This window comes from Netta rufina, assembly GCF_964035555.1.
Source record: "Netta rufina genome assembly, chromosome: 2".
NCBI classification, from domain to species: Eukaryota; Metazoa; Chordata; class Aves; order Anseriformes; family Anatidae; genus Netta; species Netta rufina.
The window spans coordinates 67,177,157-67,202,134 of NC_140124.1; the positions used below are offsets into that span (position 1 = coordinate 67,177,157).

At 36.1% G+C, this 24,978-nt stretch overlaps 1 protein-coding gene across 2 annotated transcripts in view; it reads right to left on the reverse strand.

Moving 5' to 3' along the window:
- Positions 1 to 2,731: 2,731 nt before the first annotated feature.
- PDCD6IP (programmed cell death 6 interacting protein) overlaps positions 2,732 to 24,978 on the reverse strand; it is a 34,710-nt gene continuing 12,463 nt past the window's right edge. Inside the window, exons 4-18 of one of the 2 annotated variants that reach the window (XM_084281584.1) lie at positions 24,149 to 24,276; positions 23,451 to 23,604; positions 20,611 to 20,711; positions 18,046 to 18,162; positions 15,902 to 16,124; positions 15,018 to 15,141; positions 14,142 to 14,319; positions 13,561 to 13,672; positions 12,626 to 12,795; positions 11,545 to 11,793; positions 10,136 to 10,270; positions 9,136 to 9,230; positions 6,630 to 6,762; positions 6,057 to 6,268; positions 2,732 to 5,283 (exon numbers count right to left, since the gene is read on the reverse strand). In XM_084281584.1, the coding sequence (XP_084137710.1) occupies positions 5,115 to 5,283; positions 6,057 to 6,268; positions 6,630 to 6,762; positions 9,136 to 9,230; positions 10,136 to 10,270; positions 11,545 to 11,793; positions 12,626 to 12,795; positions 13,561 to 13,672; positions 14,142 to 14,319; positions 15,018 to 15,141; positions 15,902 to 16,124; positions 18,046 to 18,162; positions 20,611 to 20,711; positions 23,451 to 23,604; positions 24,149 to 24,276 (2,300 nt within the window). In that variant the 3' untranslated portion in view covers positions 2,732 to 5,114. Of the gene's footprint in view, positions 5,284 to 6,056; positions 6,269 to 6,629; positions 6,763 to 9,135; positions 9,231 to 10,135; positions 10,271 to 11,544; positions 11,794 to 12,625; positions 12,796 to 13,560; positions 13,673 to 14,141; positions 14,320 to 15,017; positions 15,142 to 15,901; positions 16,125 to 18,045; positions 18,178 to 20,610; positions 20,712 to 23,450; positions 23,605 to 24,148; positions 24,277 to 24,978 lie in introns of both variants that reach the window. The other variant, XM_084281583.1, reaches the window with a different exon arrangement.

Here is a 24,978-nt window from a genome sequence, read left to right on the forward strand (position 1 = left end):
CAGTACTTCATTAAAAGCAACTCGCCTATTCTTCTACCAAAGCAAGCTTAGGAATCTCCTCTTGCCTACAGCCACACCAAGAGGAGCTGTTGGCAACATGGAGGACTTGTGTGGTAAGTGAGGGCTGGCTGCCCTCTGCTGTAGGCCTAGCAAACAGCACCAAGCCCACAAACCCACCATTGTGATGTTTTCTGAGATTGCTGACACCATGGCCTGGCCCTTCCTTACCTGAATGTTTGACCCAGGGAAGGTTTACGATGACAAACATTAAGAGGTCCAACAAGGTGTGACGAGTAGTATGTAAATCCTCAATAGGAAATACAAAACAGAGCAACAAGGGAGACTGAGCCACCTGCAGACATCTTCATTCAGATAATGCTCTTGGTAGTTCTCCAGAGAAAAAGGACCTGACATTTACATAACAGCTTCTGCTGCCAGTGTGCTATACACATCATCACATGCTGAAAAGCAGGCAGGCTGTCAGTAGATCACGATTAAGCACAATAAGCCATAAACACTGTGCTGGCCAAGATACCAGCTTCCAGTGAGCCTGCCATATATAGTCGAGGCCCATAAAACATAGCTCACATGAACAAATGGCCGTCCTCCTTTCCTCCTCCTCTGCCACTTGTTTTAGCTCCACAGGGGAGCTTGCAGCCAAAGTTGAGACCAGGGGATGCGCTCATTGCTAGAAGTGTCTGCGGTGGGACAAGGGAAGTCCCCGTTTGGCCAGGCTCAGGCTGTAACTGCGCAATAACACAGTACAGGCATGCTACATGCTGTCACTCCAAGATGTACTGAGAGGAAAACGTGCGGATTTATGAGTGCAAATTCAGTCAGTACCACCACGATGATGGCGCCATGAGATAGTTGAACTGGTTTAAGGTGAGAGAGCTGAAAGAGCTGATAGCAGTTGTCTTGTGATAATCATGGCCTGGTACTGATTTCACAACAGTAAAGTCTCTTCCCTTTCACACTTGACTGCAGAAACTTTTCCTTACAACCTAGTTTATAAACTGATGGCCAGCTTTCCCCAAGATTTAGAAACACCATTTTATTTTTAAAAAGGTACAACTGAGATAACAGTTGTTACCATCAATGGTTATTACACCCAATATAGGAGAATTAGATGCAAGGCCAAAGCAATCATTAGGAATTAACAGCAAAAACTTGCTAATGAAGGTAATAGTTCCAAATTTGAGTCCAAAACAAAAATTTTGACCATTTTTCATTATTTGTCAGAGAATAAAAGTATAAGATTAAGTATTTTGGTGAAAATAATATTCAAATAAATTCTGTGATCTAGCAGTATTTAAACTATAGTTACAAACAATGAAAACATGGTAAAAATAAAAACCCTGACCACTTTAAATACAACTTTCAATGGTCATTACTAAATCTAAAAAGCTAGCAGGTGTCTAATGCTATCCAGAAGTGACAATAAAAAAAATATCCCAAATCCTCCCATGCTCCCCCGAATGAATACACAAGTAAGAACTTCTCAGTGTTGCTCTGCCATAACTCATTTTTCAAAAGCTAGAATTTTCAAAAAAATGTAAACAGTAAAGTTCTGAAAATTCAAATAACTTCATTTAAGAGTAACGGAACTAAAACTTAAAATTCAATTTGATGTGTTCCATCACTATTTCAGCGTTCTATTAGGATAAATACATGCCAGAGGAACAAGTGGTGAGTTGCAAGTCACTTCGGAACTATGTACATTTTAATATCCAACAAGTATATGACTCAGCTAATAGAAAAACATTTGCTTCCCAAAGAGGTATTTTTGGTTTTCTCTCCGACTTTCAGCTACCTCACAATTTGTAATGTTATTTCAGAATATCCAGGCCCAAATACTGGCCTCAGGGTACCCTGAAGTAGCAATGGACTACTTTCAATATAATTCAGGCTAAATCCCACGGATCAGCCCTGAAAGCAGTCAGAGTAATTCCTATATCCTATTCAAGACTGTAGCGAAAGAACCAGCACAAGGTGGCAACGTAGAAATCGGAGGTCAGGAATTATTTCATATGTCCTGAAAGCACATAAAAAAAAAAAAAAGAGGAAAGACCTACTAAACCTCCAATAGTTTGGTATTTCACTGATGATCCATTATTAGTTTGCTTTGTAAGACTTGCTTTTCAGATGAATTGCTTTGAAAGCTTTTATACAAAACAAAATAAATGTTCAATTTCAAAATCTCTGAAGAGCTCAAAGTAAACTTCTGTCTCCATACAGCAACTACAATATAGATATTATATAGTCTCTTAACAAATAAAAATGTTCTTGGAGCATTCATTTGCCCACCCATCTGCCGGAGTAAGTTAAAGGCTTGTAAGAGTGAAGTTAACACCTTTGCACAGTAAAAATATGCTGCTATGAATCATATCAAACCCAGCCTAATGCAAGACAATGATAACATACTTTAACCTGAAGGCAGAAGGGCATTACGATTTCCTCCTCATATAACCAAAGGGAAATATTTTCAATCAGCCTTGAAAAGTAGTATCACTACAATGATTTAAGTACAGCTGTTATTACAAAACAGCTGCTGTACTGTAAAGCACCTGCTTTACAGGTGCTGGACACAGGACACTGTTTCACACAGTAGCTGATACGCTAAGTGCATTCACCACAGCAGAAACTCACTTGGGAACCCATAATTTATTTCCATCCTTTGCAAAGTAAAGACTTGTCTGAAGCCATAGTACTCAAGAGAGAAGCCATGAAATCAGGTTTTCTAACTGATTTTTTTTTAATAAACTATAGAAGAACAAGGTAACATTTCAACTGAAGTCATGACAGCTGCATGCTTAAAAGCAGATACATACATGTCTCTGGATTTTTCTGTTCTTTTTAGAAAAAAGAAAAATGGTCATATGAAAGCTGAAAGTAATGCACAGATTTCTATACATATTCAACTAATAGCAAACTAAAACAAACAGTAACAATTGGAAAAATGTTTTAACAGTGATTTTAAATCTAGGAAACCTTAAAATTTCAGTTCTAGGAACCCTTATGCTGAACAAGTTACTTTTTTATACAGCATTGAAATAAGTCCTATAAATTGAGGCACTAGAAACAAAACTTACCCAATAGCTCAAATGCATCTCATGTGCAAACAGAACAATCTACAGGCAATAGTGTACTAGAAATGTAGAACTAAAATAGCTGAGTTAAACTTGCACTTGCTCACATCAACACAGTGATATTAGTGGAAAACTGCTATTTTTTCCAATTAAGAGTAAAATCAGATTCTGATTGTTGATTCAAAACAGTTCCCTTCCTAGCCTTTTCTCATTGTCCTTGCTTGCCTCTTAAGTATTATTATTATGAAAAACATTGGAGATGTCCCTGTGCCACCCCATTCAGCCATGGTTATAAAGAAATGCAAAGCACCTCTCTTTGCACACCGTTGCATCTATGGTGTTCAATTCACCTATTCCATCCTTCTCCCCTACATGACTGAGCTTCTACAGATCTGGTAAGTCTGTTTAGAACTAGATACTCATGTTCTGAGAGATGTTTACTTTTCACTTTATGATTTACATTTTCTGTGGGGGACAGGGAGCATTAAAGATGAGTAGCCTTCACGAAGTAATTCGAGTGATCACATAGCAAGAACTTGAGACAAAGAAAGAAGCTCACATGGATACGTATGTCGCTTTCTTTAAGCGGAAGAGTATTCAAGATCCAGTAAGGTTCACACCCAGATGCTACAGTAACTGGCACCCTCTAACCCCCCCTCCATTAAACTATACCTTGCTATTTTAATCAGGCACTTAAATAGAAAAACAAAAGTAGTAACATTTAACATAGGTATTGTGATAACTATTCTGTATGGCCAGAACATCTTGTATGAAGCACTCAAGAAATTAACTGTCCTACAGAACTAAGGGCTACAGGAGGAGTGACTCCCTGACTACACATTATGTTTAAAAAATATGAAAGAAGTTTAGCAAATATTTGGTAGAAGCCATTGGCCATAAGCTTATATTCTTCACTATCTTAATGCAAAACATAATGCAAGGTAGTCCCTTAAGAAAATGGATCCAAAAGTAAATATTCAGTGTGCTTTAATTTACAAGATAATTTTTTCTACCATAAAAAAAAACTCTCCACAGATAATAAGTTCCCTGAGGGAATGCATAAAGTTTGAGCTCTTTACTGGGGAAAAAATATCATATAAAAACAATTTGAAAATCTCCAACAATCAACAGTTGCCCTTTGTTAATCAATTACACATTTTTGATTAACTTCTGTGAAAAACATGGGTTAAACCAACCAACCATTGGTCCTCTAAAAGGGATCTTGATCTCTCTTCTTTCAAAACATTTTCTTGAGATGACAATAACTGTTCTTTTAAAGTGATAATGAAAATTGTTTAGTCCAAAACACTTCAAAAGGTACAGGATTCTATTCACAAGACTTCAACTACCAGTATCAAAATGGTTAGTTATAGACTTACAAAAAAAATAGAGGTTCAAGGAGAAGAGGTGTAAATTCAGTTGTAAGGCTAAGCATTTGAGATGTTATTTTGGCATTACAGCCAAGTGTAAGTCAAGGGACAAATGAAAGAACCTAAAACCACACAAAATATAATTTAATGGTAATGAAAATGCCAAGTGTTTAAACCATTCTTACGTAATTTATTTTTTTACTGATGATTTACAAGGCCTTGATTATTAGACAAAATAGCTTATTTTAATTAAACTCAAAAAATACAAACCATTAAGAGTATAGAAGGAAATGCTATGTAGTTCCATAGAATATATAACACCCAGTGCAAGCACTGCTCCATTTTTCTCATCTAATCCATTTTTAATAGGATTTTTGCAAAGAAACGTTTTGGTCTAGCCAACATGTAGTGTACAATTTCAGACCACTGAATTAGGTTCTAGTTCTGGTTTTACTCTACAGTCTGTACTGCTGCCACAGATCTTTGAGTGTTTCATGTAATCAAAAACTGATCTAGACACTTTTGAGCAGTTAACAATGAACAAGAGTTATAGACTGCCTACAGTTCAGTATGGTACATTAACTGAAGCTGAAGTTTTAGTATCCTTATTGCAATTTTCTCCCAAATTTTTAACAAGCAGAGCTTCTGTGCAGATCTATTGCTGAGGGTAATAAGGCTGTTGAGGAAAAGGGTATCCAGGTTGTTGAGATGCTGGATATGGTGGTTGTCCTGGGTTCTGAAAGACAGGTGATGGCACATACGGCAGATTATACTGGCCATACATGTATGGATTATAGCCTACTGGCATTGGCATCTGACAATACCTGTGTGAAGAAAAAAAAGCATGTTTTAGTTGCAAAACATTGATAACACTAGTTTGCAAGTAATTTAGCTCATTGATAGACACAAAAAAATGCAATCACAGTAAAAGCTTTCTTTTCATACTACTCTGTGCAACAGAAAGTGTGGCAACTTTTAAGGACCAAACAAAGTATAATGCATGGAACATAACTGGAGAGCGAAAGTAGAGCAAAGTAACTTGCTAAAACTAGAAGAACTGATGCAAACTGATTCTCTTATGCTTAACATCATTGTACATATATTAACATTTTCAGAGCCTGCTACTGAAAAAGATGGCAGCTGTTTCCAACTCCTTGTCCTGACTCCAAAAGAAATGAAAAAGCATCAGAATAAAGTACACTACTCAAATGCAATTTGTTCTGCATACTTCAGCATCTTTAGCAAGATACCAGGATTTAAAAAATGATATGCCAACACTTAGGAGATAAAAACCAACTAATTATGCAAGGGATGGCAACAGTCCACAAACCATGGTTAAGGAACTGCAGTCCTATCTCCTCCTTTTAAAAAGGGGAAATGGAAAAAAAAAGGAGAAACCCTGCAACCAAAATGAACCCCCCCATAAATACTGTCAGCAAATGATTCCAACAGGAATTACACAATTAAAACTGAAAAATCACCACATCTCAAGAACACTAAACATATGTTCAGTGATAAAAAAACAATTTAAATATGTCACAAATAAGTGCTTTTAGATTTTGGGTTACACAACAGCGTAAGTACTCCAATAGCATACCCTGGGAAACCTGGATAAGTTGGGTAAGGAGGTCCCTGTGCTTGTGATGGTGCAGTGCTGGATGCACCGACTCCCGGAGCAGGAGCAACAGGAGGAGCTGCAGCAGGAGCCGCAGGAGCTGCAGCTGGTCCAGTTGGTGCAGATGCAGTAGAACTGCTTGCTGCGGAAATCACTGGTGGTGGTGGCCGTGCTGGTGGCTGTGGTTTAGCACCCTAACAAAAGAGGGTGAATTAAGTTGGAGCTTCTTTCAGAAAGTCATGGAATTAAAAGCTTTGGTTATGATTTACTTTTTTTTTTTTTTTAAAAAAAAAAAAAAAAGGAGAGACATTCTATATTCCCTTTATATAGATAATAATGCATTGCATCTGGAAAACAGTGAACTTTCCATTTCAGATATACAATTATGAAAACCACTAACTCTCCATGAAGTTTTGAGACTTCTCCCTCTATTTCACTTCTACCCTTCTCTAAATACACCAATACATTAAGGAGTTATATAAACAAGATATAGATCAGACTTCCAGAGTATGAACCTTCTATTTCCAACCCACCAATTCTGGAGCATTTACTTACCACCATGGTTCTGGGTGCTGGAGTGGGAGTCGATGATGCAGCAGGCTTACCTCCTCCGGCTGGTGTGGTCTGATATGTAGGCAGAGGAATAGAGGGTGCACTAGGCTCCCTAGCAATGCTTTGCTGCAAATCTCTATTAAAAACAGACAAGCAAACATACAGCTTTATTTACAAATTGTTATACACTTCAGCAAACTATATTAAGAAAAAGTGACAAAATAAATTTAATATTTAAAGCCTAATCAGTGAGCTAGCTCAAACAATTTAGAGTGAAAATCACTTTCATTACAGAAAATCCTCCAGCCAATCTTTGATTAAATGTTACATTTATTATTCTAATAACATCTTTATGTTCCAGCTCAATACTAGGTATAGATCACTACTCTTGGATATGACTTTGGTAAGATACAAGGAGGCTTTGGTGTCATGTTTTAGCTTCCATTAAACAGTGAGCAGATTTTACAGTCAGCTTGTCATGAAAATTCTGAGGAAGCAGTTACATATTCAGATGGATAGAGTATATTATTCAATGCAAAAGATTTAATACTTGAGATTCGACAGATTCCTCCAAAACACTTCAGGAAGCAGTTAAAGTTTCAAAAAACTTCACATGAAAATATAGTATACAAGATACATAGCAACATATAACAGCTAGAACTTCATACCTGGTATTCTGAAACAGAAGACAAGGGAGACTGACAAAGGCATACAGTCTAGTTAGCAACAAACTACAGGCTTCTATTATATAGCATGCAAAGGTGAGCTCCAGAGAACAAAACTAGCAACTTTACTGGTTGAAAAAAAAAAAAAAAAAAGAGACAAACAAGAGCTCCAAAAAAACTGCCTTTGCAAGAAAACTATCCCTGCTATATCACTAGGAAAAAAGAATGGTGATAAAGAGCTGGAAATACTGTCTTCGTGCACCATTACATACACGTATGTCAAACTACTTGCTGCAGACAGTGGAGTAATTATTCAATGCTGTTATTATCCTGAAACTATCAAAACCAGTATCTACCATCTTAGAAAAATAACTAAGGGAAGGAGTTAGCAATTTTCTCTTAAAACTAAGCTGTAAAGATTGGTGGCTTTCAGAATGAAGTCTATTTTGGCCAACCAGCAACCAAGCACATCAAATGTAGAGCTTAAAACACTATTAAAACTGGTCATCCAACAGGCAATCATGAAACAAGGTCGCCAGCGCTACATGAGATACCAGTTCCCCAAATTCATTTTTGCTATATCAAGACAGAACCCACAGCCAGTATTTTGATTTTAATGGGGTGGAAGGGCAGGTAGGACACAGTGCACAACACAGACCATTTCAGCCAAAAAACATAGGCTGAGCATACTAAGAAATACATTTGGTAGACATACTACAAATATCCCAAATCCAATCATTTCTGCAAACCTTGAGAGTTTCATGTCAGTGAACAGTTAACACATGAGGAAGTAAAAGAGAGTATCATTGCAAGATTCAGCTGAATGTTATATCAACACTACACCTACCTCTTTAACACTGAATTCTAACATATTAGAGACATGAAATATTCAGACCTAAGCCTTGGTTCAGCAGCTTACAGCTTCCAAACTTCACGTATGAAGGAAGGGAGGGGAAAAAAAAGAGGTGGAAGGGGTTGTATATGGTTGCCAAGTATTTTATAACACAATAACCAAGTGGTAAAAAGCAATTCCAAAAAGGATGAGGTTAGACAAAGTAAAATTTGAGAGCTAAGCATTCACAACAAGGTACATGCACAGAACAGCTGCAGTTTCACCACTTATAGTTTTACTAAAAACTAGCCCTTTTTATTAAAGGCAATGCACTTTGCTGAAGAAAGCTGAAAACTGGAAAAGGCGAGCCTTTTCAATTATCCTTTCTTCTTACACCAAGTGCACAAAAATTACATTTGAAGCATACTACACTAACTTGATCACATGCTAGGGACAAAAACAACACAACTGTTCCCTTCGCAGGAAGGATAAAAACTACTTCCCTTTCTTCAGTAGCACAGGCAACCCACATAATCTAAATAATAACATAACAGACCAGATCAGACTACAGAGCAGAGACCAGTGTTTTTCCCTCCACCACACTGGGGGACACAGAAGGCAATTATATGCTGAAGCACTTAGATAACTTCTCAAACCAAGTTGACAGCAAGGGCAAGATGCAGAAATCAAAAGCTCCTCAAAAAAAAGAATAAAATAAAATTACCACCAGACACACACCAAAAAACGCAGTAGAGTAAAATCATGGTAAGATGACACATGTTCACACTATATGGGAACAGGAAAACAGACTTCTAAGTAGCATTCACTATTTATGTCTATTATTTTTGTAGATTTTCAAGGGAAGGAGAGTAGGGTTAACACACGAGGCAAAGAGGATATAGTCAACACATTCATCCTTTCTTGTGTCATCAAGTACCATAATAAACTTGTCCAAAGATTACCTTCTAATAAATACTTAATTTCTACAATGCTTAAAGTATTTAAATCTTACTTGAGCAGTTCATCTCTTTCAGTCTTGCGAGCAAAGACAATGTCACTGCATTTGTTTTGGAATTTCAGAAGGATTTCCGTCAGCTCATTGTAAAACTAGTAAAGAAAAAATTAACATGCTCAATCAATACTTTCAGACTCTATGCTAGTGTATTTCTACATACTGACCCAGTTACAGGCATTACATTACTACTTTGCCCAGAACCTGCTGTTCCAGTAAAATTTGCTAGTGCATTTGTATTCTTTTCCAAAGCAGACACTAGCCAGCTCTTGTCCTTACCTCTAATATTGTACAATTGTACATACTTATAAGATTAAAAGCTACATACATAGTTCAAGACTGGAAAGACTATTTAAAAACGGAACAAAACTTGGTCACTTAGTGAGGAACTATACGGATTTTTTTTTTGGTTTTTTTTTTGTAATTATTTTACTGCCTTTAGTCAGTTCCATGCATTCAATTTTCATTGACATTTCAAAGCTTTGTTTTCTTTTTTTTTTTTTTTTTTTTGCTCTAGCAGACTACCAATTCAATAAATCAGTAAAAGCATTTAGTACTGAAGCAATAAGAGACACATTCCAGAAGCCCAGATCAAAAAAGCAAGTTAAATAAAGCCCTCCTCATCTTTCCTCATGTATGCACCAGCAGTATATAAAACATGGATTTGATAAACTGATTAATTATTATGGGAGAACAAATGAAAATTCTTCATATAAAATGGCTTTTCTGGGTCCTTCAGCATTAGTTACTCAGCTGTAATCAATACCTGTTCCTATTTCAATATAAATCAACACTCAAAAAAGCTTGCTTTTCAGAGAGGAACAAAGTGTTTCACAGCTGTCAAAACAAAATTCAAGCAACTCACTGTCCTCACTTCAGCAGTACAATTTTCAAAAACGTACCTCCTATCTAGCATTGACTATGACGTTTATTATGACTTTAGATTCACATCTCACTGTGTAAATAAAACATTCTTCTTGTTCTTTAAGAATTACTTTACCTTTGTGCCTTCTTTTAAATTGGCTACAAGTTCCACAAATTTGTCATTTGCCACAGCTAAGTTCTTCAAAACTTCTTCTCTTAAATTAGATTCATTGTTTGATTGTTTCATCTTTGAAAAATCTTGATGTGCATTCTTAAAAGGAAGAAGGGAAAAAAATGAGCAATGATAATAATGCAGCCTGGTTCCATGTAAGATTCTGCATCTCCTGTTCTTAATTTTACTCATGGCTTCTACCCCCTTTTCCCAATGCCTACCTTCATCACCTTCCAGCCACACAATGTACTTCTGATACTTGATAACTGCCAAGTGCAGTGGCTATTTCAGAATTAAACGTGTATTAATTGACAGGCAGGAGGTATCAACTAATCATCTGTTCTCTTTGGTTGACCTCCAGGTAATTCTTTAGTTCCTACTATAGAGATTCCTTCAGATAATATACTAATTAGGCTCTCTGCTGTGCTATACTCCACTGATATTTATAAAATCATCTCAAAAGTTACAATTTTTTTTAGAAGCTCTACCTCAAATCTACCTCAAATCAAAACATTGGCAAGCTATTAAAAGGCCAGAGAAGAAGAAAACTGACAAGAGGCTCAGTTGCATCTCATTTCTTTAGGAAAAAAACTTAAAAGACTACTTCAGCTGCCAGAAGCAGCAATCAAACTTGTATTCCAGGACACTCAAATATCAAAGTAATATCCATCAAGATTTTAGAAGTATCTATGTTAAGAAATGTATGAATATAAGATCCCTGATAAAAGCAGTGCCCATATCGTCATCTAGAAGCAATAACTCTTCAGAAAGGGAAAAAATAAGTGCAAGCTGTAGTCAGAAGTCACAAGTAATCTTGCACACAAATAGGCCCCATCATCACTCAAACAATTGTTCTTATTTGTCTAAGCACTAGGACCGACTCTTTTGCCAGATGTTTCAGGTACCTGTCCCTAGTGTTACTGACAAATTAAGACTGAGGTAAGTCACAGTATAAGAAATTTTCAATAATTTTTACTTACAGGTCGCTTGTTATCCCACAAATAACTATCCAGATGGGATGACAGGAGGAGGAAAAAAAGATTAAACCAAACCAAAACTTCTTACGCACAGTTAAGTTTCTTCAAGGGCAAAACCATCTGCAGAATTGGGCCAAGAGAACTGACACTGGAGCTCTGGCAGAGTCTGCTAGAAATCTACATTTCTTTCCAGTGAATACTAAACCAAAACCCTGTATTTTTCCGTGATCAGAGGGATAAAGGAGTATCAATTGTTCTATGACAGTCATAAGCAAAATGGAGTAGAAAGCATATCTACAGAAAAAAAAAAGCTGTAGATTTCTACTGTACTGGAAATGTTGAGGAATTGCTGCTATAGTTTGAGAGCAAAGACAACATACAGACAGGTGGTGGTACCTGAATGTTTTTGAGAAGTTCTTCCTGCTTTTTCAAGGACTCCTGCACTTTCTGTGTGTAGCTTCCATAAATTCTGTCCAGCTCAGTCACAGAGATAGCCTCCTCATTTATAGCACCATCTTGTGCAAGTGCAGCCAGGAATTTGCTCGTCATGTCAAAATTTACAGCTTTCATGTCATTTTCCAGTTGTTCTCTCTCCTTTTTAACTTCATCCAAACCAGCCAGCAAAGTTCTTAAGACATTAACGACCTACGTAATAAAATTGTCAAGTTAATGAGTTCTGAAGAATTACTGCAAAAATAAAAAATCTATTATTAGTTTCTATCTTGCACTCCTCACAGGTACCAGCAATAATGCTGCATGCACTTCTGTTTACAAATGTATTTAAGATGACGTTTTAAGGATTCATGCCTAAAAACAAAATGCAACGTAACAAAGACCTTCAAGCATTCCTCAAGCTATATTCTCCTCTACAGTATCTGCTTCCACTAATAACATTGAATTACTACAAATACAATGTTTTTTTTGTTTTGTTTTCGAAAAAAGATCAGGCATCTCACAATATTGTAAACATAGGAATTGGTTTGAAGTAAATGTATTTGATTTTCATGAGAAAAGTTACAACATGAGCCAGGACTTCCTCAGAAAGTAAATTGGTGTAATTGCCTTTAAAATACTGGATTTAAAATATACTTTAAAACTTAAAAACATACTTTAAAACACAGGAAAACATTTATTTATTTATTTATTTTAAATCTAATTGCCCAAGAGCCTGAGCATTACTTTCTATCACCCTATGCAAAGTATTCATCAAATACTGCTCCTTTTACAGTTGTTTGTCACCCAGTCTTGCTGTACTTAGCAACTGAACTTGCTTACATTAAGCATAACAAAATATACTCTAGCAAACTTTAAACAGAACAAGCAAGCAAGTTTTTTGGAAGTACAAGTTACCCCCCTGCATAAATTGGGATAGAAACAATAGCAATTAAGAATCAGCCTCCACATAGGTCAACTTGAGTCTATTCTGTTAGATGAGTAGCCCTTCTATCCAAAACAGAGAATAATTTCCATGCTTTACCTCACTTCCTTGTAATGTTTTTGCTGGGTTAGCAGAAGGAATAGCTGCATTGAGCTCTGCCTCTGGCTTACACAGAAGTGCAATTGTATCCCGGTGAGACTGATAGCATTCTCTAACTTGCCCATCTGCTTGCACAGCTTTATTCAAGATACTATGGAAATTGGCTCCCTCTGGTGGTGAACAGAGAAAACAGGCGTTAACATTTCAAAACCTGTCTCACACCAGACTGGTTTTCAATGTTCTTCAGCAAGTCTTCATACATTTTTATGGACCAGCACATTAAATGTTTGTTTTAAGTCTTAACATCATAAGTTTCCTATACAAGTACGGCTTAAGCAAAGCATCTCTATTATTCAAAGAGGCATATGACAGCGTATTAATACACACTAGTTTGAGCCACTCAGATTTTAAGGCCTGTGCTAAGGCACTTCACTAAGGCACTGGTACTAGCTATCTTCAAAATAATACATACTAAGTATACAGAAAGCCTGATATGGTGATGATTATAAGTAATTTAACTAACCATTGCAAAAAAAGAAAAATCAATGACAAACGAACACCTTAGGAAATAACAAAAAAAAAAAAAAAAAAAAGGTATTAACACACAAAGACACACTAAACTAAAAGACCCATGTAAGTGGTAATTGAAACCAAGTTCTTAGGAGGGCAGCTATCTTTTGTTATGTACCATCTCTGAAACTTCAGCATTCACATGCGCTCCATGGGTGCAAAAGCAACAAACTCTCCTCTACAATAACCCTCAACTCTGAGTAATAGCACAGATAACAACAAAGATATTTTACCACACCCTCTCCTAAACTGATTTGTATCTTTAAAGACAGTGTCACAATACTGAACACTACTTATATTTACACAATGAAAATGAACATTTTTAGAACATTCCTAAGATCCAAGCCAAGAAATATTAACTTTACCTGCCCTTAAAGGCTTATAGAGTTCAATGGATGGCGTTCGCTGCCAGCGTTCTTTAAATTTTGTTCGGAGTTCATTGTCTGTAGTTTCTTCTTCATCTAACAACCGTAGGGACTGCAAGAGTTAAAAGTGTTACATGCATTATAACCCCTTGTAAACATGCAATAGCTATAGTATATACCTAGTGTAGAAAACACCACCAACACAAATATCTTGTATAAATTTAATTTGGTAAATAAAAGATACAGAAGACAAATGATTAAAATCTGTACAGAATGTTTCCCTGCCTCCCCCAGCTTAATCTTAAAAAAGAAAATACTCATAAGTGAACATTCATACGTGACAGCCTGGTTTTGGCATGTGTGGACTAAACACTTAAACAGCATGTTTTTTAAGTACTATTACAAGCAGTATTTTTAGTGCTATTACAAGCACTGTGGTTTTAAAATGCTATTAAAGTTGCAAGCATTTTGTATAACCATGCACTTTTTCTATTGTCATTTAAAGAAAACAAGTTGAGCGGTAGGTAGTGTGTTGTTTTTTCCCCAAGAATGTCTTGAGTGTTAGCAGTTGATGAGCTTACTTCATCTAAGATTTCTTTGTTCCTTTGTAGCAGCTCAGGCAAATCTTTGATCAGCTGATCAACAGTCTGAATTCCTCCCTGTTCAATCACAGACTTGGACTTGTTCAAAATGGACTGAGGAACAGTATCACCAGACACATCTTCAATTGCAGCCGGAAGATTGAGGGAAGCCAACACACTGAAAAAGTCAACATGTTATACAGCAACTTGTGTGATGTGTTGGATACCTGTAATATACCCTGTTAATAATATTGCTATCCAAATAAATGATCACACAGTCCATTATCAGAATGGATGCATTGTACAACATATGTTTGGACAGAAAGATCAAACTGAATACTTGAAATTTATTCCTAGACTACACCTCTCTAAGAGAGAGTTTCAAAGCTCTTAAAAGCTAAACAAATCCTAGTCTTCTAGCTCCTACAAAAGTGACAAACATTTTCAGTAACAACTATCTGGTAAATAAATAACCAACTGCCTTGAGTTACATTCCTATCTTTCAGGTTGATAAGATTTATTATTATTAAAGAACAAAATCTTGGGGGAAAAATACCATATAGTGGATCACTGGTTCAATCAAGCTGACCACTGAAACATGAAAATCCCTGTAGATTAATGGTAGTGGAACTCTTTCTGAGCAAGTGTCAGATTCCTAAAGACTGATGAAAGGCTGAAGAAAATGAATGCATCTAAAGAACAAACTGTATTTCAAGTAGTTCCACTTAGACCACTATAGACCTCAAATTTGCCAGCCTACTACACAGGAATAAAAAACTTTACCATAATCTGGATGTTGACAGGCTGCAAGGGAACTAGTATTGAGAGGCTGTTCCATAACTCATCTTGACAAAGTTAACAAGAAGCCATACTTACCCATTTGCCAAATTTGTGGCTTCTCTCATCTGGGCTATTAGCCTGTTTACTAGATCTGCCTTTCTCTGGTTATAAACACTCACAGATTGCTGAACTTGCAATGGAACCATCTTCTCAAACAGGTCTACAAGGGAAGGAGCATAAATTACTGCAATTGCACTGTGAAAGTAAAAGGATACAAACATCTTCATGGCTCTTTAGTACAGGTTGTAATACAGAAGACCGATCTACACAGTGTAAGATAGTTCTTCTCTGCTCCCCAGGCTGTGTTAAAAATAAATCTATTTCTACAATTCTCTAGCTTAATATAGTGGATATTTCAATAGCTGTAAATATTTAGATTTCCATCTAAGGCAGAAATTGAGTTGAAGTAATTTAAAAGCGTTACATTGAGAACATCTGTATGACTACAAGTCATATCTTCCTTAAGGCTCTTTTTAAAAGGAAGGAAAGGAGAAAGACAAGAGCAGATCATTTTTCAGAACTTCCCTGTTCAGACAACAAACTGATATTTTGGAGCTTCACGAAGGCCAGCAACTAGATTAGTGAAGATTATATGATTTGATACTTATCCCCAATATTAGTGTTCTTTCTGAAGTTAAAAAGATTGGTTTAATATCGAAGAACAGCAGCTGAGAAAAATCTGAGAATATCTTAAAGATAACATTGCAGATAATGACTTTCAACCTGTCGTTTAATCTCCTAGTATGTTGCTCATCAAGCAGTAAAACAACAACTCAGAAAAAAATGATACTTTCAAAAACTGTGGTAAACTTCATAGATTCAGAAGTAAACATTTACATTTTCATGGCACAGAGGAGCATTAGTGACCATGTGCGTTTCACAAGATAGTAATTATGACAAGCTTCGCCCACTTTGCTTACCTGTGAATTTCTGACTGAGGGGAACAACAACAGGAGTAGACTTCACAAGGCTGGCTTTTCCAATGGGCTCCAAGTCTTTCAGGTCAGGAACACGGTCATGATAAATGAAGTCATTATCTTTTTTGGCAGCTGTAAGTGCACGGTTGATTTTGTCAACCAAATCTTTAACATTTATGTATTCATCATAACGAGACGCCACTGTTTTAACCAAGTCTGCTGCATGCTAGAAAATAAAAAACACAGTTAAAATTAAAATGTTCTCTCTCTCCCTCCATTATATTTGTTTAGGAAAACAGATGAGTGTCCCAGTTAGCCAAGTGACTATACTTCCAAAGCATATGGTTGATATTCTTCTTTTCTGTAAATGATGGGGCGGATATTTTTTTGGGTATCAAAATTGAAAAAATAATTTACCAATTAGAATAGTTTAGTGGAAAAAAAAAAAACAGTGGGCAAGTTAATATCCCACAGTAGTTTCACTATGAGTCCCCAAAACCAAAAAGAAGCAAATATGGGTTAGAGGCAGTAACACCACAAAAACCCGTTCTCAAAAAAAGTCACTATGTCATTTTCATGTTCATTTGTGAAATCAAAAGCTCATTTTTGCAGATAAGGTTCAAATCTTGCTCACATGCACAGAAGAGGCTAGAACAGAGTCCTGGTTTTCACACCTGCTACCAACACCTAATCTCAAACTCAGAAGCTGCAGAAAAATATTGCTGAAATCCTACTGCACGTTAAAATAAAATACAAGGTCCAATGTTTCTTCACTTTCATTTGCTGCATCTACATACAACCCTGATATATCTGGCTTTCCTACACCCAATTTATTTTCAGAGTGATAGCGGACAACACCATCCTTTGATTGTATCTGTTTCATCATGTACACATTTGTGTTCCAAATACATAAAAACATGTAAGAAGCAATTTTAGTCAAGATTTATGTAAACTCACACCAGTTCAAGAACTCAAGGTTCTGAGGATTGAGAAGTGGAACCTAAGAGATATTAGAAATATATTTAAAGTTTGCTGACATTTTTTCTATTTTCCATTGTGCCAAAAAGCACTCAATAGCAGTTCTGTTCTTTTCTGTCTCCTTCCCCCCCAATACTATACGTTTAATTAGCATTTGCAAGAAACAGGGTGACAGGAGAAGATACAGGAGTGTGTCATGTATACTTTAATTTGGAAGTCTACAACAACTGTTCTTACCCTACTCCCTGCCTAATCCATCTTTGATCTAGTTTGATTTACCAAAACAAAAAAAAAGTATTACTTTATTTCACCTGAATTTCTCAAAGCAGCTCATCAGGAAGGATACTAGATCTCTCATATATGTTAATTATGGAAGCAGCATTGTAGTAACTATGGAGGACAGGATTTAAGTTTTACTTTACTAAACATATTCAAATAAAAAGAGAGGACTAACTTCTGACTACATCTCATTCATGACAGTGTTAAAATAGGTAATGTCATATTTCTCTTCAGACTTCACTAAAAAAATCTTAACTACTCAGCATGAAGGGATACTTCGTATAACAGAGCATTATGTGGGCTGAACATAAGAAGGCATTAATAGTCCATTACAGTGATATCCTAGAGAAAGAGCTTTGCTAGACAGATTTCAAAATCAAGAGTGAACAACAGGTATATATCTTCATCCATCACCCAGTAACAGTCATAGTATTTGCTATTAGAAGTTCATAATAGGCACTTAATTGTTATACAAACATGCAAAAAAAGTGAAGCTCCATCCAGAAGCAAGCTATAAATGCGTAACAGTAACTTTTAAAATGTCAATGTGATAATCCTACTTCTGAAAACTTCCCTTGTGCTTTTCAAAAATAATTAAGGTTTAAATTGGGGATGCAGGAAAGGATTTAAGTACAGAATAAGAAAATTTTCATTTATTTTAATAAAATTACTTAGGAACATTTAGTTAACATAACAGATGTGCTAATATTCTGAGATAAGCGTATGTATTAACACAGACTTAATATGTCAAGCAGTATCAAACTGTCCAAAAATCATTAAAGTCCAGAGATATTTATCTTGGCAGCTGCTAGTAATTTGATTCATTTGATAAACATGATTTAACTTTTTCTTCTGAAAAATGTGAGAAAACAAGTATACATTTTACACACCTGTAACCTCCCAATCTCTTCACCAAATTTCTTCTGCTGTTTCGCCAGGATAGATTGATGATATTCTGCATTGGCCTGCATAATGCAGTGCTTTGCAGCCAGAACAGGAAACACCTCCTGGAAATAAAAATACTGACCAGGGGAAAGTCCAACCACATAAACCACCACAGACAACATGGGATGCAGGAAGAAAAAGGAAGAAGAGGAAATTAGAATCACCCAATTAATGGTTTAGATAGGTTAAAATATTAGAGGTAAATGTCAGAGAACATGCAACTTAGCATGGATTGAATCCAGATTTTTTTTTTAAAAAAATAACAACACGTTGCTGCAAAATTCTTAATGGCTATTATATTAGATGAACTACAATTTAAATTCAAGCCATGAAGTCGCAACATTTACTCCAAAGATTAGAAGTGCATGCACATATTAGAAAGGATAGTTACAAGAACATACCCAAACACCCCCAAGACAAAACCAAGACAGTATTCTTAAAAGAAGGGAGAAAGGGGAGGGATGAAAACAGGTATTTTTTATGTAATGAAGCAATTACACTTATAACAGCAGAAGGCTATCAAGAAAGTAACTCCAGAATCATGAAAACAAAGAACAAATAAAAGGACCACAAATATTGAGATATAAGCCATTAAAAAGTCATTTTTAGACTTCTATATAAATGCACTTATCTTCACAGGAGTACCAACCAAGACATGAAGAAAACATTATACTGCACCCCACAGCATTAGGCATGGTCTTTGATCAAGGATTTGGCCTTACTGTTTTATTTCTTAAATCAAGGAGCACTGGAAAAGCAGAGTGATGTTTTAAAGACCTCAGTACATAAAAACTGCTTCTTCACATTTGTGCAACCTCACTGCCCCCACCAGAAATGAAAAAAAGAGGACTAATTTTAAAGAAAATCAGCCAGGGAGGCTGGTTGCAACTGGAGCCTGACACATCAAATCACCTTCTATTTCACACTCCTAACTAAACATGTAACAGCTCTCAGAGCCGATGTTAACTCATAGAACCAGCAAACCTTATTATGTTATTTCAAATAATCAATTGACAAATTACTGTACAACTGGAACAGGCAGCAAATCTATTGTTTAGAGAGATTCACAAGCACAGAAGACAAAGCAGTAATTTCATTTAATCTCATCACCCCTCCGAATTCAATTACAACCACAGTACCTAAGCAAGAAATTGGCCCAATCTGTAAAATGCCAGTGAACGTACAAGAGGAAATACATGCACACACAAAAGAACCCAAAGTTGCAGCTAGGTAAAATATCTATTTAAAGTTAAATTAGGCTTTATTTTTTCCAAAAATATATGTTAAAAATATCACTAACTGGCCTACAGCAAAGGCATTTCTGTGAGATTTATTGCTTAAAAATAAAAATGCATACTGCTTTTACTTTAGTACAGTAGCACTTACAGTTTGTATAGCTATCAAGATTCTATTCTACAGTACAAGAAAAGAAAAAAATGACCTGATTTTTTTCCAGAGAAAATAATTGCCGAAGTATTAAAGAGACTTATCTGGCTAAGAACATATATCAACTTGAAGGACCAGACCTTGACCTTTTTCATTTATCAATGGTCAAAATATTTCCACCAAGTTTTCTAATAGGGAAGGCATTATTTTTTTTGCTTCGTTTTAGTAAATCTAGCATATTTCACTTTTGTAACAAGACCAACCACTGCAAGCTGGAATGGTTATTTTAGAGTTCTGAAACTATCAATGAACAAGAAATAACTGAACATCAGCAGTGTGGGATGCTTTCCACAGATATTCAACCAAAAAGCACTATGTAAACCGATCTCCTACTTTGCTTGATATAACTGTCAGGAGTCAATACCAAAAAATAAAGTACATTTTATCCAAGTTTAAAGTAACTCACACTGCACAAAAGAATTTCTACTGTCTTATGATTTGAATATCATGGGTAAAGCCTTCTTCACTTGCTCATTCTTAAAATACCGGTTATTTAGTATATATTCAAAGAATGGAAAAAAATCTTCCTGTATACGCCAAAATCAAAGCCACTCACACAGTCAAGCCTAAACAGAGATAACTTACAAATACCAAAATTGTTTTGGGGTAGAAGAAGAGGAGATGGCAGGGAAGCAGACAGGGGACACACTTTCAGCCATATTTTACATTAACAGATAGGTGATCAACGATACTATATTCATCCTGTCACCAAGACAACAAATTTCAAATGAAAACTTGAACACTAGAAGCCAATTAAACCCCATTAGGAAGTGTTAGTTTGAAAAATAGGTTTAGTGTGTTAAGGCATCCCTAATCGTATCAAATATCCCAAGATCCCTTTAAACAAATGTCACAAGTAAACACATCACATTTTTTTTTAATTGCTTAAGAAACTATATTTTTCTTCCTAGATTCTTCACTGTTTTTTTAAGTTACAGGTTCAAATACAACATAAATGTAGCAATCAGAGTCAACTTTTCTTGAGGATAACATTTTACGTGTTCTTCATCAAGCATGTTATGAACAACAGCAGATCCCATGTTATTTCTATGAGGGTTACTAACCTTGGGCAGAGTATCTTTATATTGACATTGTTTGTAAGCATCACCGTAATAATCTGCAGCTTGATTAGCTAGTTTAGCTATGATACCGTCTTTCATTTTATCTGGGGTTGGAGAAGAAAAAACAAAGAACAATTATGATTATCATCAATTTTTGAAGATGACATAATTTACCTGTTTATTTTTAAGCAGCAACTGTATTGCAAGGGTATAATTTTACAAGGGTGGAATCCCATTCTTCTTTCGATATCCAGCTGCAGCTTCCAGATTTTTTCACTTCAGTCATGAAACTGCAAGTTCAGTCAGTCCTAAGACAAAGCTTTCAGTAGCCACTAGCATTTATGCAGGATTAAGAGTGATGCCTCACCTCGTACCAAGGGCAAGCTGCCAGTAACAAGCAGAGTTCCACTCTAGCTTTGGCAGCTCCTTCTCAGACCTTTCCTTGTGCCAGCACATGCATTTGTGCAGTCACTCACAAAGAATTTAGGCAAAATATAGTCAGAAAAAATATATTCAATTTTCAGCAGGATCTGTTCCCTAATCAAACTCAATGTCAAGACTCAAAAACTTGAAGTGCAGCAGAAGAGAAGGGACTGGTCTTTTCCATAGAGGCCCACATTGAAGTCAACTTATAGGAGGCATTCTTTAACATCAGTAACTAGAGTTCCTCCAACTGGCATCCACTACTTCACAGCAGAGCCACATCCTCAGCAGCATTCCCCGCCTCTTTTTCTCACCCTGTTCCTAAAGCTAGAACTGTTAAAATGGGAACACACTATCAATTTTCATCTCCTTTCATAATGGCCTCTGGCCTACACTAGCAATTCAGCCTGCACAGACAAGGCAGGCAAACAATGCAAGTGTCAGCCATCTAAATAGCTGCTCTTACAAACAAGCATTTCCTGATTCAGGTGATTTTTGTATACTGCCAGACTGATAAGCATTAGTGGGATGTATGGGAGGTAAGAAGCCTTCAGGGCATACTTACTCACTAAAATCAAATCCCAAGTGAGCTGCTCATTCCAGCCCACACACACATCTACAACACTGCAGACATGAGCTATGATGTATCTATGTTCTATGAAGTAAATGTATTTAAGATATGCCAAACAGATCTTTTCACCATGGAAAAGGGTACAGACATATGGAGAGAAAGGAGTTGGCAACTAACTTTTTTGTTAGTGTTTCTTTCCAGTACACTAAATATTTAATAAAAACAAAACACCTAAATAGAACGTCCTTGTAACCCCATCTGGTGTTTGTGTGTGTGTGTGTGTGTGTGTGTGTGTGTGTGCTAGTTACATATTCTTTCACAGAGCCTCAGCTTAAACAGAGAAAAAAATATTAGTACTTTAGCCACATTAACAACAGAAACATTAGACATTCATTTGTCCATGTAAACAGTTCGGAACAGATCCGTCACCATTAGAGGCTTTTGTTTTCATTCATGTATCCTTAAAATATCAAAGCTACTATGCAAGCCTAGAGATGGACAAGCAAACATTCAGACTTTGAGACACTTAAAACGTTAAGTTCTTCAGAAACTCTGGAACTAATCTGTAGTTCTGCAATGAAGTTTGACTTTGCAGACCAATTTGTTTTTTGTCAAATAACTTTGCTTTCAATTTGTGGATAAACTCAGTTCCATCAGAACCAACAAGCTCAGCTGGGTAAGGCTGCTAAACAGACCATCTCATGCTAGACGAAAAACAGAAAAATTGCATGTAATGCTAATCGTCAGTGCACCAAGAAGCTGCATTTGAGTTTTGAGACCAAGTCATGGACTTATATAAAAGCAATGTTCAAATATACAGAGACCAAAATACTGCTAAACAGCCTAATAAAGAACATAATCATGGTTTATCATTTAGCTGAAGGACATTAGTTTCTGGTTAAGATTCTTTTAAGATTAGGGCAGTAAGGCTATGAGGCTTTTGAGAAATCTTCCCTGTGAAGCAGCATACAAGTAAGATAAACTTCGCCTTCCTCCACTGTACTGCAAACAATACGGTGGAGAGCAGGGATAGGGGGTGTGAACATCACATCTGACCTTTAGGTCCTTAGTTTTACTTTTGGGTACCTTTAAGTTCTAGATGTACAGTTTGTTCCAAGAGGGAGGAGCAGAAAAGCAAAAAAGTCTAGTACTGAAGATGGTAGTGTTCCACAGGTAAGATCCTAGAAGCGTATGTTCTTCAATAACTGCATGAAAATATGCTGCTGCTGAATGATTATTTCATAATCAGCCTTTAACAGTTATGGACCCAATTTTTGTTCTACCTGCAGAATTTCACTTTCAGAGATAAACTGGGCATTCTCAAAGTTAGACAAGGTTAGACAGTTCCATTCTTAAAAATGAAGGGCAATGGAACAATTTAATTCCACTAAACTCCTAGGAAATGTCCTTTGTTTCCCTGTACAGTCATTTTTCTAAATTCTCATGAGATCATCCCCCATGTATAGGAGGGAAGTAGTGGTAAAGCTCCTGTGCACTATTTCTAGTACTCTTGGTTCTTTTAGATGACGATTTTAATTTTCAAGAAGGAAAAATATGTAAACCAACAAAATCCTTTGTAAACCAAAGTTAATTGTTTTGAACACAAGAAGGAAAAATAAATGGAACAAATGCACTGTCAAATGAACCTTAGACAAATTCTAAAATGACATCTGTAGTTTGTGTTTAATGACCCGCATTTGCATGTGGGCATGGTGTGGAAATCCGTAATGGGAAAAATAAAAACATTTGAAAGGCCATTTACCAGCTCTTAGTAATGTAATATGCTTTTAAATTTTTATGGAAGTTGCAATGAGGACTTAAATATTTAACCTAAGCATAAGAAGTATACCTCTTGTTGCTTTCAAAAAAAACACTTCTTGGGCTTGAGCCAACATAATAAGACTGAGAGTTCCAACTGTGTCGGGAGAGATGTCCACCGTGGGTTCTCGATTCAATGCTGACAGAACAGTGTCTTTAATGTGTTGGAAAGCACCACTTGCAAACTAAACAAAACAAAACAAAATATTATTCTTCACATTCTCAAACAGATTTTTACTTTTACAAATATAATACATAAAATAATTTCAAAAAATAGAACTTGTTCAGTATCCCATTTACTGTTTAGCTACCAAAAAAAATTCCTTGCAACTTCTTGTTCTTAAAGTTAACTTGCACTGAGACATTTATGAAGACTGACTACAAGTAAAAGCATATTGGCTATGGCTAATCACGTAAGAATGCGAAAATGTATTGCATTTTACCAAGAAGAATACAAGAGACTATCGCTATAGAACTTGTCAAGAATATTAGCCAAAGTCACTAAATCTTAAGCTGAAGGTTGTTAGTTAACAACACTCTTGGGAGGTAGGGGAAGAGGGGAACTGTTATGCAATGAAATCCTTCAAAACTAGCAAATATGCACAAGAAAACACTAGGTAATTAGTCAACCTACCTTTGTAATTAAGGGAAAAAAACACATGCAGCTATAAAACTGATGTTCTAAGATCAATAACAGAATTCAAAAGCATAAGCAGGGAGTCTCTGTACCTGATAGTGTTTAGCTGCAGCTTTCAGTCCCTCATCATTATCTAGATTCTGTTCTGCTGCAATCTGGCTTGCCAGTGCTCCACAGTTGAACAAAACACAGGTCTTCTCATACCCCAAACTTGCCAGGGCTGCAATCAAGAGAGACAGTTACCCACACTTAAGAAAATAATCCTCAGTACTTTAGCATCCTGCAGAGGAAATCACAGTTTCAAATCAAAAAATAAAGCAAATCATAATGAAGTTTTAAAGTTGAAGTCCTCTTTAGTCCGAAGGCTGAACAGAGCCTTGTTTAATACTTCCACTAAATGTTTCTAAGTGAGGAACTATAAAGACCATAGTATAGAGGTCTACACAGTACATTAAATAATTTGGAAATCTCTTTTGAAGTGTATTTTCAAACATCTTGTAGAGGTTACACATCATTCAAAAGACTAAAGCACAAGAAGATACGATTTCAAAGTTTCTGAAGTGCAAAAATACTTTATATCTAGAATTATTTTACACTTTGGACTACTTTTCAACTGTGATTTACTACAGTGAGAACAGCTGTTTAGCAACATTACTTTTCCTTAGACTCATCTGTTTATAGTTCTACCTATTAACTTAAACCAACGTATTTCAGATTACATGGTTCAGATTCCAACCCAAACCATGGGTTTCTATGATTATCCAGAAGAACTTTCTAGAAGAGTTAAAATTAGAGCGAGGAAATTTGTGCAGCATTTGCTTATACATAGTGATGTGGTATATTGTTCTGCATATAGTTCACCCAAGCATATCTCTAGCACCTGTATTCAGAACATGGAAGTTGTATAGATTTTCAGTAGTTG